The sequence below is a fragment of the Prenolepis imparis genome, unplaced genomic scaffold (genome assembly GCF_030444845.1).
Source record: "Prenolepis imparis isolate NDT839.2.m4 unplaced genomic scaffold, iyPreImpa1.0 SCAF_1, whole genome shotgun sequence".
NCBI classification, from domain to species: Eukaryota; Metazoa; Arthropoda; class Insecta; order Hymenoptera; family Formicidae; genus Prenolepis; species Prenolepis imparis.
This window is the reverse complement of record NW_028141159.1, coordinates 23,436,821-23,449,845: the sequence shown is the minus strand read 5'-3', so window position 1 is coordinate 23,449,845 and position 13,025 is coordinate 23,436,821. Positions and strand designations below refer to the sequence as shown.

General features: G+C 30.5%; 1 protein-coding gene across 3 annotated transcripts in view; it reads right to left on the bottom strand.

The window, feature by feature from the left end:
* Cpx (synaptic transmission protein complexin) overlaps window positions 1–13,025 on the bottom strand; it is a 214,107-nt gene that overhangs the window by 31,867 nt on the left and 169,215 nt on the right. For all 3 annotated transcript variants that reach the window (XM_083039196.1, XM_083039202.1, XM_083039211.1), the window contains one exon: window positions 2,702–2,865. In XM_083039196.1, coding sequence (XP_082895322.1) covers window positions 2,702–2,865 — 164 coding nt within the window. The remainder of the gene's footprint in view (window positions 1–2,701; window positions 2,866–13,025) is intronic.

The following is a 13,025-nucleotide window of genomic DNA, read 5'->3' as shown; positions in this document are numbered from 1 at the left end:
AGTATTTTTGTTAAATTTTTGAAGAGAGTTTATGATTATAAGTATAACATTCTTATAGATATGTTTTGTTCAGGGTTTGACTAAGTGGGCCCAATCCAATAAAACCCGGTGGGTTTTATTGGGTTAAACCCACTTTAAAAAACTTACTTAAAAACCCATTTATAAAACCCATCCAAAAATGCTAAAAATTTAATAATATTATAAATGAAGTATTTAATATTGATTAATTTTTATTTAATTTTTCTTATTTATTAATGTAATAGAAGGTCTATTACATTAATAAATAAAAAAAATTAAGTAAAAATTAATTCATAATAAGGAATTGTGCCAATTAAATAGCCAATTTTCTTAATCATTAGCGAATTATAAAAACGAATTCATATATTTAAGAGGCCAACTTTTCGAGCCATTATTAGGGTGTTATATTAAACTCAAGTTTATTCAATTTATTATACAAAACATAATAAAATATAAATGGAAAGTATAAACGTTTCATTATGTTTTGTATAATAAATTGAATAAACTTGAGTTTAATATAACACCCTAATAATGGCTCGAAAAGTTGGCCTCTTAAATATATGAATTCGTTTTGAACATTACATGAGCGTAGAAGACTTTCTCATTTGAATCATAAAAAATTAAATTTAAAAAATTAAAAAACCCAACAAAATCCCAAAAAACTCAATAAAACCCAAAAAACCCAATAAACTCCAAAAAAACCCGGTTTAAAAAAAAACCCACTGGGCTGGGCTTTTTAAAAAAAACCCGGTTTTTTCAAACCCTGGTTTTGTTGCAGACTGAGAACTTTTGTAGAAAATGAGACTTTATTTTTGTTAAAACTTTTAAATTTGATTGTTATAGGTACGATTTAAAAACTCACGGGTACAATTTAGCAAACCGGTATTGTAAATCGTATCAAATACTTTTTTTAATTTTTAATTTACAATATGAAACAATGATAAATTCGTGTTAATGTTTAGGGTATATCGTTGACAAAGAACCATAGTTTCAAACGAATAAAAAAATTTTGTAAACAAATTTTCAAAATTTTTTCTATTGCAATTTCAATATTTACCTCAGAGGGTACGATTTAGCATACTTTCCCCCTAATATAAAAATTATGATTACAATAAACGCGAGGAATTGTTATTAATTCTTGAATCAACCATTATTAGAGCCGATCCGATCAGAGTTGTTCCACTTGACATTTTTTCTGAGGAACAATACAATCGGGGGATGAATCACTTAGAAAATAAAATCCGTCGAGGCATTGATCAGACGGGATAGAACAATGTACGCCAACGGTATTTCGCAAAAACTTCCAACGCATTCACTAGTTTTGCGGGAAACAAACGTGTGGATGAAAAGAGGAAATAGAGGAGGAAAGGGACTAGAGGAGAGAGAGAGAAAGAGAGAGAGATGTAAAATGCATGCTGGATCGCGCCATTATCAATCCTGATGTATTGTCCTGTCAGGACAGAGTCAACGAGGCTGACATGACCCAGATGAAATCGAGGACTCTCGTGGAAAATACGTATGGCAATATTTCTAGATTTGCACTCTAATATTTATAAAACAGGAATAAAACCCGCCTGCAATTAACTGGAAGTTATGCAGTTTTCAAATAACGCTAACTAACGGTAAAACCATGTCCAAATTACAAGCAATTTCCGGTTTCAGCCGAAAAATTGTTTGTAAAACACTTTTTGAAATATTTGGAATACCATCTCATAATGTGTATACAAATTAGATACACACACACACATATTATAAAAGATATTATATTATATATACATATATAAAATATAGGTCGGGAAACAAAAAGATTGATTTCTCACTATATGTTTCCTGAGCCATATGAGCCATCCTTTGTATATATACATATTATCAGTAAAAACGTTTATGGATAAAATTTTTAAATTCAGAATTATGACATATTTTTTGCAATTAATAGCATTTTCGATTGAAGAGAGCGAACTTTAAATAACTACAAGAGCCATTAATGGCGATTGTAAATCTATCTCTGATTAAAAAGCAAAAAAAGAAACATGAAATATATATATTGATATATATAAATAGATGTTGTTTGATCTTTATTCTTACCTTAGAATTTATCTTGAGAAAGTAATGATTTGAGAAATAATTATGCATTTCTTTATACAAGCTGTTTACGAAATATTTGGACAAACTTCTAAAACGTTTTCCTCAAAATAAAGAAAAATTAAATATATTATAGTATATATTAAATATATTAAATATATACATATAAAATTAAATATATTAAACAAATTTAAATATATTTATAGTAAAATATAAGTGGTTGCGAAGTTATAATAAAAGAAAGTTTATGTTAACATTATTATTAAATATAATCATAAGTAAGAAATATCCAAAATGATCATTTGATTGAAGACAGCCGGATTTTTATCTTCAGGGACATTTAATATTATTATATAAATTATTATCTAATAAATTATATATAAACTCTTTTTCCTTTATAATACACCCTAGAAGTTTATATCCAAGTACTTCGTAAACATCCTGTATATCTATTAAGAAATTAGTATGACAGATATAAAGAAATACATTTCTAGTCAAATATGAGCTTATAAAAATTACACTTAGTCACATTCTTCTATAAAGCAATTTAAAAAAAGTGCGTCTGGATCGAAAATATTATGACATAATTATCATCATTAACCTTGTCTCTGATCTCTTGTCGCATCTTCTCCCGTTCTTCTTCCATTTTACGATGTTTCTCCTTTCTTCGCTCCTCAGCCTCCCTAATAGCCTCCAGCCTCTCTCTCTCGGCTTCCTCTTCCTTCTCCTTGTCATCCTCGTCACCGCCTTCTCCGCCTACTGCTCCTGTAAAAATAAAGAAAAAAACGTTTATTTATAAAGCCTTTCTTCGAGATGTGTCCTATTGCTATTACAATTAGCAATAAGCAATGGCTATTACAATTAGCAATAAGCAACGGATTTTTTGCAACTCTCAAATTTAATTCGATGGTCTCTAGGCACACTTTCATTTCAAAGTCCCCTTATTGCGACTGATGGAAAATCTGCCACTGGGATTGAGACTACCATTGATATTGATAACTTAATGTTCAAAATTGAATTTTTATAGTAAAGAATCAAAAAATTGAAAAATCCTAAATAATTCGTTGAAATTTGTAATTATTTGATATTTATTAATTGATACTATTAATATATCTCTATTGATATCTTTAATGCAAACATAATTGAGAGATAGATTTAAATAAACAATTAGCACATAATTATTTACGCAGTGAAGAGATAATAAAGATTTCGAGAGAAAATGAATTATTTTGATGCATTTCGAACTTATTAGGCCAGCAGAAAGAGATACATATTTTTAATTTAGAGTATATGGTTTAATTTCTCGAAAATCAAAAATTTACTTTCCGTGTGTAAATGTTTAAATTTTAATAAAAGTCCATTCATTCAGTCTGATTTTCTGTGACTGGCGAAATTGGTTACGTTATGGACAAAGGAAAGAGAGTAAGAGTAAGATTTCAAAAGAGAGAAAGAGAAGCTGAAAATGATGCTGCGGAATCTCCGCGTACTTTGAGAAAATTAATACTACTTCTCTATCCCAGTGTTAATTCACCGTTTTCTCTTTCTCTCTCGTCCTCTTTGTCTTCATGCTGACGCGTATTTGCGCTACTTTTCGCGAGTTGCAAAAGGTACTTTGAAGTTCGATCTATCTTTCTGCTTTAATCCTGTTCTGTTCTTTACTCATCGTCAACTAAAATTCCGACTTTGGCGAAAAAAAATGACGGATCCGCAATATATACTTTAGCTAATATTCGATAGAAATTGCACAAATGGAATAATAATTAGCGACAGCGCATGTAATACCATAATAGCGATAAATAATACATTACCGACAATGTCGATCGAATCATCAATTGCCAATATCAATTAATTAGTCATTATTAGATTTACAATAGGGTACAATACATTATATACATGCAAGTCGTACAATATACTGCATTTATATGCTTAAGGCTCCTGGGTGCTCACCGCGGCCATATTGGAATCGTGACGTCAGAGGCGAGAAATAACACGTTGAGATTTCTTAGATGCCATTTCTAAATAAAAACATATTTGCATAAAATAACACTTAAGATCTCTTTAATACACTTCTAAAAAACGCCGAAAACTATTCTTTCCCCTCGACAGTCAATCAACAACCGTAAAATGATCGAGATATCAGACTTTGACATGCGGAATGACTGCGCATGTGCAAAGACCAGACGAACTGGGCCTCGTAATATTACATTTTACAGCTGTTGATTGATTATAAAGGGAAAAGGATAGTTTTCGGTGTTTTTTAGAAGTGTATTAAAGAGATCTTAAGTGTTATTTTGTGCAAATATGTTTTTATTTAGAAATATGGCATCTAAAAAGTTTTAGAGTGTGTTTTCTCACTTCTGACGTCACGATTCCGACATGGTCGACAAGGTACCAGGAGCCTTAATGCGAGTCCTAAAAAAATCACACATGTTTTCTCTCCTTTTCTCTCTCTTAAAGGCATTTGGTTTATTTTATACATATAATCTGATTTGATGTATTTTTTATATTAAAAAATATTATACTTAAGTAAAAAAATAAATTGAAGAAAAATAAAATTATAGATAAAATTAAATAGTGAAGTTAATTAAATAATTAATTAATTAATTAAATAAAACACATGTGTAAATTTAAAAATTATATTAGAAATATATAGTTGAAAAATCAACTAAAGAAATATTTGTACCAATTTCTAACATGGACTGGTAACATTGATATTCGGCTAGTGGTTGACATTTCAAGTTTAAAGGAACTATTATATTTAAAAAGGTAACATCATAAAAAGGGATCGCTCTTCGAAATTTCGAGAAGCTCAAAGGAGTTTTGCATCTATGAAGAAGTTACGTTTCCGGCGAATCTAATCACATCGAAAAGTAAGTTCGCGGATGAAAAAGTTCTGCGTTTAGCACAGAAGCCTCGAAAACAAAGTCTCGGTTTAGCAGAGCGAGTCTCGAAAACAAAGTTTATCCGCTCAAGTTTTTCACAAGAGAGAATAAATTCTAAAGTCAAATGAAAATATTATCCTAAGGGAACATTATGAATTCGTAAACATCTCTACGGTCAACTTTGCAGCCGGCACCACCTTTTTGAGACCGCTACCAACTTTTAAACGCCTGTTGTTTGTGCGATACAGAAAATTAATTTCAATGTCCTTCTTTTATTTAAATATTTCATTTTGTTTCTGGAATTAACGAGATCTTGCGAATGTTTAACTCGCGAATTAAGGAGAGAATAACGCGATAATAGATAAAGAGAGGTGTTTCTGTTTGGATATATTTTTAAAAAATCTTGCTAGGCTGGCGAGAAAATACTCGGCATATTTGAAAATTGCGTGCTAGAACACGTTCCGTTTTGTCTCTGAAAAAGATTAATAACAGAATTCCTGCGGCTTTTCCTCTTCCACTCACTCCTATGTCCGGCAAAACTGTCCACGGACAAGTTTTATTTGACAAAATGAAATTCTCCGGTGGTTATCCGGAGAATTTCATGACGTCGCTAGCCAGAGGTAATGTACAGACCATTTTATCACAATGGACGAGAAAAAAAATTTTTTTTACGAATTTCAAGCTTCTTCTTAATGTCATTGCATCATTTTAACTACTCTCGAATTTTCAACATAAAATATTTTCAACATAGAATCTGTTATCTATAATCGTAAACACATATAGGGGGAAGTATGTTAAATCGTACCTCGTAAGGTCAATTAAAATTGCAATACAACGATCAATAAAATGACAACATTTTTTTATTCATTTGGAACTATGATTCTTTGTCAATGATATAAATATTAACACAAATTTATCATTGTTTTATATTGTAAATTAAAAATTTTTTAAAGTAATATTTGGTACAATTTACAATATCGGTTTGTTAAATTGTACCCATGAGTTTTTAAATCATGTCTCTAACAATAACATTAAAAAATTGTAACAAAAAGTTTTATTTTTTACAAAAGTTCTCAGTCTGCAACAAAACATATCTATAAGAATGTCATATTTATAATCATAAATTCTCTTCAAAAATTTAACAAAAATACTTTTTGTATCACACAAAAATATAAATAAGTACTATCTCAATATAATTATAAAATTTGATAATATTTTCTTCGGTTGTCCATCTAAATATTAGGTTGGCCAAAAAGTAATTGCGTTTTTTTTCCAATAATGGATATACATGTCTTGAAATGTAACTAACTTTATTTTAAATCGCAAATTCATTATGTAAATTGAAAACTGACAGTTCAAGCTTGTTTTAGAAAAAGAAAGTGCACGATTTCGTTAACAATTGTTTGTTTGCCGTCAATTTTAAAATGGAAAATCGAAAAGAACATTTTTGTCATATTTTGTTGTATTACTTCCGAAAAGGAAAAAACATTGCAAGCTCATAAAAAGTTATGTGATGTGTATGGTGAAGATGCCTTAAAACTACGGCAGTGTCAGAATTGATTTGCTAAATTTCGGTCTGGAGATTTTGATGTTAAAGATGCATCACGTTCAAGAAAGCCAATCGAAGTTGATGATGACAAAATTAAGGCATTAATCGAATCCAATCATGAAGTTGCCTGAAAGATTGGCAAAAGATAATCGAACAAAGTAGATAATATATTATTTAATAAAGTTTTTGTTTCCCATAAAAAATTCGCCTCTCATTTACATAGAAAAAAATGCAACTACTTTTTGGCCGAGTTACGATTTAACGAACGGTATGATTTACTTCGTAATTAATCTCTTATATCCCTCGACTGCATTTCAAAACATTTTATTCCGTTGATATGGAAAAAAATATTCTCAGTAATTTTGTTTAGCTAATAAAATATCTTTCTGCAAAATATCAAGTAATATTTTCAAAGAGCGGAAAAAAAATATTTTTATTAAAACATGCTGTGAGATGATCAATTGTTAAAGATGTCAAAATATATTTTACGAAGATGCATTTATGGAGAGAAGAAATGATGCACGTTGTTGCTTCTAATTGTAAGTCATACATGGGCATCTGCCAAGTTGAAAAAGAAATTGCAGGTAGAGTTGTAAGTTTCAAAAGAGAGTGCTTGTAATAATAGAACTGGAATAAGCCTAAATAAATTCAAAGGGATGGTATTTTGACGAGAATTAATTTAAACAAGCTCGCATTCGAGCTCTAAATCGTTTTGTCTACAAACTTGGTTAGACTATGTCTCGTATCGTAAACCGTAATCCTATAAGGGTTAATGGTATGACAACATCGTACACAACTATCCATGCTCATACTGTGTGTTCCTGGTGGGAAAATAACAAGTGTGATGATACTTGCATGTGTATCTCCGAGTCTGACATCTCAGATCCTGCATTAAAGGACTTTAGACAACAACGACTATCTATATCCATCAAGTATTATTCATAAGTTTATGAATTGGTGTGACAGGAAATCAAATCATTGTATATACACCTATGTATGTTAAAAATATAGGTAAAGTTTAAAATAAAATTGAAAAGGTCTCGCAAATTTTTCTATATAGTCATTTCAAAACACTGAAGCTTTTTTCACCATTGAAATGCAATGAAGGCCTCTAATTTGCCAGGATTTAGCTTGACGAATGAGCTGCTTTCATTATTAAAGTTTACAACATAAAAGAAGTGATCTCCCTCCGACATGCATATAAATTTGAACATAATGTGTTTGCTGTATTTTTTTCAGTTTACGCACAAAGACGTACATTAAATGAGAAAAATGTAGAGATGTACATTGTCGGGAATAGTGGCGCATCCTCCTCGAAAGGAAGGTCGGAATAATCAATAATAGAAGTACGATGGCGATTGTTGGAAACGCGTTCCGTGTAACGCGGGTCCGAGTGAATTTTCCAACCAATCGCTAGTAGTAAATACCATTTCCGAACACGGAGAACTGGTCGTTGGAAACACCTGCGGCCCAGTGTCACGAACATTCGCTGCTCTACTCGGCATCGTCATTGGTATTTAATTGAATCTGCATTTCGCAGCACAAATTGCTAACGACCTCTATTACAAATGGGACCGGGAAATTAAAATGTCGCTTGTGAGCGATAAACAAATGCGCCGCGTTATGCGGGATATCCGTAGGAAATCGAGCAATAAGCGGTAAGCAGATGCGCGATTTGTCCGTACAGATCTCCGTCAGAAAAATATATCTTCTTGCTTCATCCAAACGTTATGTCGGATTTTATTCATCAGACGATACCAATCGGACACTTTTCATTATATATTATGATAAATATTAATCATTAGCTATATCACAAATGTACATCTCTTATTATGTATATATCTTCTTATTTTAGCCAAACATTATATTGGGGATTTTACTTGTCAAACTATACCAATAGGACACTATTTATTTTGTCTGTCGAATATTTTTCATCATATATTATGAACATTTTATTTATTAGCTATATCAAATGTACATCTCTTATTATGCATGTATCTTCTTATTTTCAAGCACACCTAACTTAATCCAAACACCTAACTTAACCCAAACATTATCAATAGGACACTTTTCAATGTATCTGTCGAATATTTTTCATCATATATTATGAACATTTTATTTATTAGCTATATCAAATGTACATCTCTTATTATGCATGTATCTTCTTATTTTCAAGCACACCTAACTTAATCCAAACACACCTAACTTAACCCAAACATTATCAATAGGACACTTTTCAATGTATCTGTCGAATATTTTTCGTTATATATTATGATAAATATTAATCATTAGCTATATCAAATGTATATCTCGTAATTTTGCGTAATGTAGAGAAAACGGATCGGAGGGAATAATACGGTGTCGTTTGTTCACCAACTCGATTTGATCAACATCTCTGTTTTGCGTTGAAATTTTATTTCCCTCGAAGGAATGTAATTTTATATATCGCGTTTCGGTCGCGAAGTGTGCATGCCAAGCGTGTCTTTATTCGAAGGGACTGATAGAATCTGCATTTTAATTGACTTTTATAAGAACAAAATCGCTTCATTCCGACGCGGACAAGCCGTGAAAGAGAAAGTCCCCGGCCCTTTCCCGACCCTTCTCCTAAACCCGCTGCTTCATTTCATTCGCCCACCCACGAGTTGGATACTAACGCCGCTTCATCGAACAATCCGCCGTCCAATCACCACCGTGCAGATGTTGAGGAAACGAGTTTACTGCGAGATTTCAAACGGATTGTCGTATCGATGCAGTCACCTCGTCTCCGCATTTCTCTCATTGGACCGCGATCGTGTATTGGCTGTTTCACCGGTTGAGTAAAAAAAAAAAAAAAGAAAAATGAATAACCATCTGAAATGGACAGATTATCCGTTTGCATACAAATGCTTCTCTCGTTGCGAGGATAGTGAGCACAAAATTCTATACGAAGTATATTCTATCGCCGCATATATACGGTCGATCATAACAACGATAATACGATCCGAGAACTGGATTTGCTAGAATTTTTATTCCACAATTGGAATTAATTTTCGATTGCCGTCATTGTGTGCGCAAAGTTAGGATAGAAACGATTGTTGCACGTATCATATAAATAGAGAAAGGTATGCTAAATCGTATCTACTAAATATTAAAATTGCAACAAAACTATCAAAGAAATGAAAAAAATTTTTTATTTATTTAAAACTATGTTTTTTTGTCAACAATGTACTCTAAATATTAATACAAATTTATCATTTCATATAATAAATTAAAAATTAAGAAAGTAGTATTTGGTACGATTTACAATGCCGGTTTGCTAAATTGTATAATCCCTAACAATAAAATTAAAAAAGTGTAACAAAAATAAAGATTTTTATTTTCTACAAAAGTTCTCAGTCTGCAATAAAACATATCTGTAAAAATATCATATTTATAATCATAAATTCTCTTTAAAAATTTAACAACAATATTTTTTGTATCACACAAAAATTTAAATAAGTATTATCTCAATATAATTATAAAATTTGATAATATTTTTTTCAGTTGTCCATCTAAATATAAAGAAAAAAACTATGCCTAAGTAAAAAAATAAGTTTTAAATCGTTCCAGTACGATAAGAAAAAGTTAGTGCGGTACCGAACTTCCATTGCTTTTAAATTTCTGAATAAAAAAATAAATCTTAAAACATTTTGCCGATTTTTCAACGCTTCTATATGCAGGGATAAATAAGAAGAAAAAATGCTTTAATAACAAGTTGAATTGCTTATCCTTCTCAATGATAGCTTAGGCACGGGGTGGCGAATATTACATGAAAATCGCACAAAATAAATTTATAACGTCACTCATTAATGAGTCGGTTGAGAAGAAAACATTTAGCATACTTTCCCCTATATCGTACAAATATGATTATTGTCTAATACACAAAATATAGTAAAAAAAATCTTATGATTTTATAAGCACATTTATTGTTTAACTTACTTTATCTTGTAAAATAAAGCAATCTATTGCGATATGGAGATATAAATATGTACAATTGTCGTTTCTATAATTACTGTCGAATACTTTTGTTCAATTATATCGAAAAGTTTTTCAGATTTGCATACAAATCGCAATAGAGATAAATATTTAATTTGAACTCATTTTCAAGGAAAATACTATTACGTTTATTTTAATCGATACAATTTTAATGTTTTTTTACCCGTGTTCTCCTATCCTTATTTATATTAGATCAATATTGTATCGAGAGAAATGTTTCAACGTGATGTGTTTTATAAAATTAAAAAATGCTTTATAATGCGTATCGAAAGAAATTTCTTATAATTCTTGATATGCAACATGATAGAAATTACATCACATATTTTTTCTTAAACTTTCCAGCTACCTTAATTAAATTAACAAAATGACCTATATTATCGATAAAATATTTCGACTTGAAAAATGTTGAAAAAAAAATACTTTCCTTGACATAGATGCATAATATGTTTCGATAACGTGGTGCCACGCGTTCAGAATTGCATACAAGTATTCTCATTTGTTGACATTCTTCGTGCGAGCTTAGGTTCGGCACAATTGCGGTTTTGTAGCACACTACGATAGGATCTCTCTCTTTTATATAGGCTCAAGGATGCCTCGCGTGCAAGTAATGCATGCGCAAGGTAGACGACTGCAATTCTCTGCTATCATTCTACGTAGTAGGTTTAATATTTTTATCGAATTTCATAGAAAGGAACTGTCTATATATTTTTTTGACGTAACAAAGTTTCACAATCGCATGCTGTGCATTTTAAAAACTGTAAATATTGGAAAGAGTCGAGTTCAGACATATATTTTTTCCTCCTAATCCTATATATTAAATATGCTTTTAATATTTTGTCGAAAAATATATATTCTGTTTTTCGCGCGGCTCTTTGTTCCTTGAGAAATTTCGAAATAATTGAATCGCAGATATAAAATATTGAATGCACATTTAAAAGCGCTATTAATTCTTCATACACACCGGAGTCCGATGTCTATTTGCATTATCATTCAACAATGGATGCCATGTTTTATGCATGAACGCAAAAACGTTTGGACAATTTGCCCGGCGGATCAATCTACAACGCTTTCTCCGTCCTTTTCGGTTCTCCCGTTTCTCTGTCGAGATTGCACATTGCGACAGAAAGAGAACAGAACAGAGTATCAATCCCAGGTGCGTCGAAATAATTCGCGAAATCGGCCGCGGTCTCAAAAAAAGAGAGACCGCTTCCAGATTTTACCTTTCGCGGGATCCGATTTGCATGCAAATCTCTCTGAATCCGGATCCATGCCTATTCACACGATTATATTGGCGCAAATTTGTATTGTCCCTCTCGAGATTTTAATGCGTGAAAACTTACCGCTTTAAGAGGGAAGAGAAAGTTATACTACAAAATTAGATATTTTTACAAAATTTCAATATATTTTGATTAGAATATTATTGAGTAGAATATTGGAAGATATAATGATATAATATAATTGTTTTATGCGTTTTGTTTTTACAAAATAACTGTGAGATTTTATTTTATATAATATATATTTTATTTATACATATAACATACACATATACAGGGTGTTTCTAAATAAATGCGAAAAACTTTAGAAAATGATTCTTTGTCGAAAGTTAAGGGGGGTTTTTCATATAAACATATACTCCTTCTTAGATCCTTCCTTGAGGAGTTACACTCCTTTAAAGGGAAAGTAAAAATTAAGTTTTTAATTTTTTCTCAAATTTTGGACAAGTTAAAAAAATGAAATTTGATGGATATTTTTTACTAGTAAGAAGGATATTTATTAATATTTTTTTAATCTTCCCGTATCGTTATAAGGAGATGAAACTAACAACCCCTATTCAATTTTTTATTAGAACTTTTTAACGAGCCGGAATGTGATCATCTAAAAAAATGCGTTTGAAAGCTTGAGTTCTTTAGAAACATTTTTATTTCTTTTATTTTTTTCATAAAATCAATAGTTAAAAAAAAAATAAAAACCTAATTTTTACTTTCTCCTTTACAGAAGTATAACTCCTTTGGGAGGGATATAGGAGCATATGTTTATATGAAAAACTCCCCCCTCCTTAATTTTCGACAAAGAATCATTTCCTAAGATTTTTCGCGCTTATTTAGAAACATCCTGTATATACATATGTATATAATTATATATAATAATTATATAAAATACTAGAATAACACAAGCGCGCCATTCTTCGGTTTTGTGTTAAAAAAATGATGCTTTTAAAAAACTAATATAAAGTTTATTTAAACTCGATTAATATTTTTTCACAGAAATTAGCTGATTATAGCGTTAATTTGCTAATTAAATTTTAAAATAATAATATGTTAAAAAATTAAAATAGTAATATATTGTAAATAATATGTTATATCTTACTCTTGATTAATATTTTTTGACAGAAATCAGCTGATAACTGTCAAAAATATTAATCGAGTTTTAAGTATAACATATTATAACATATTATTTAAAACATATATTATTTTAATTTT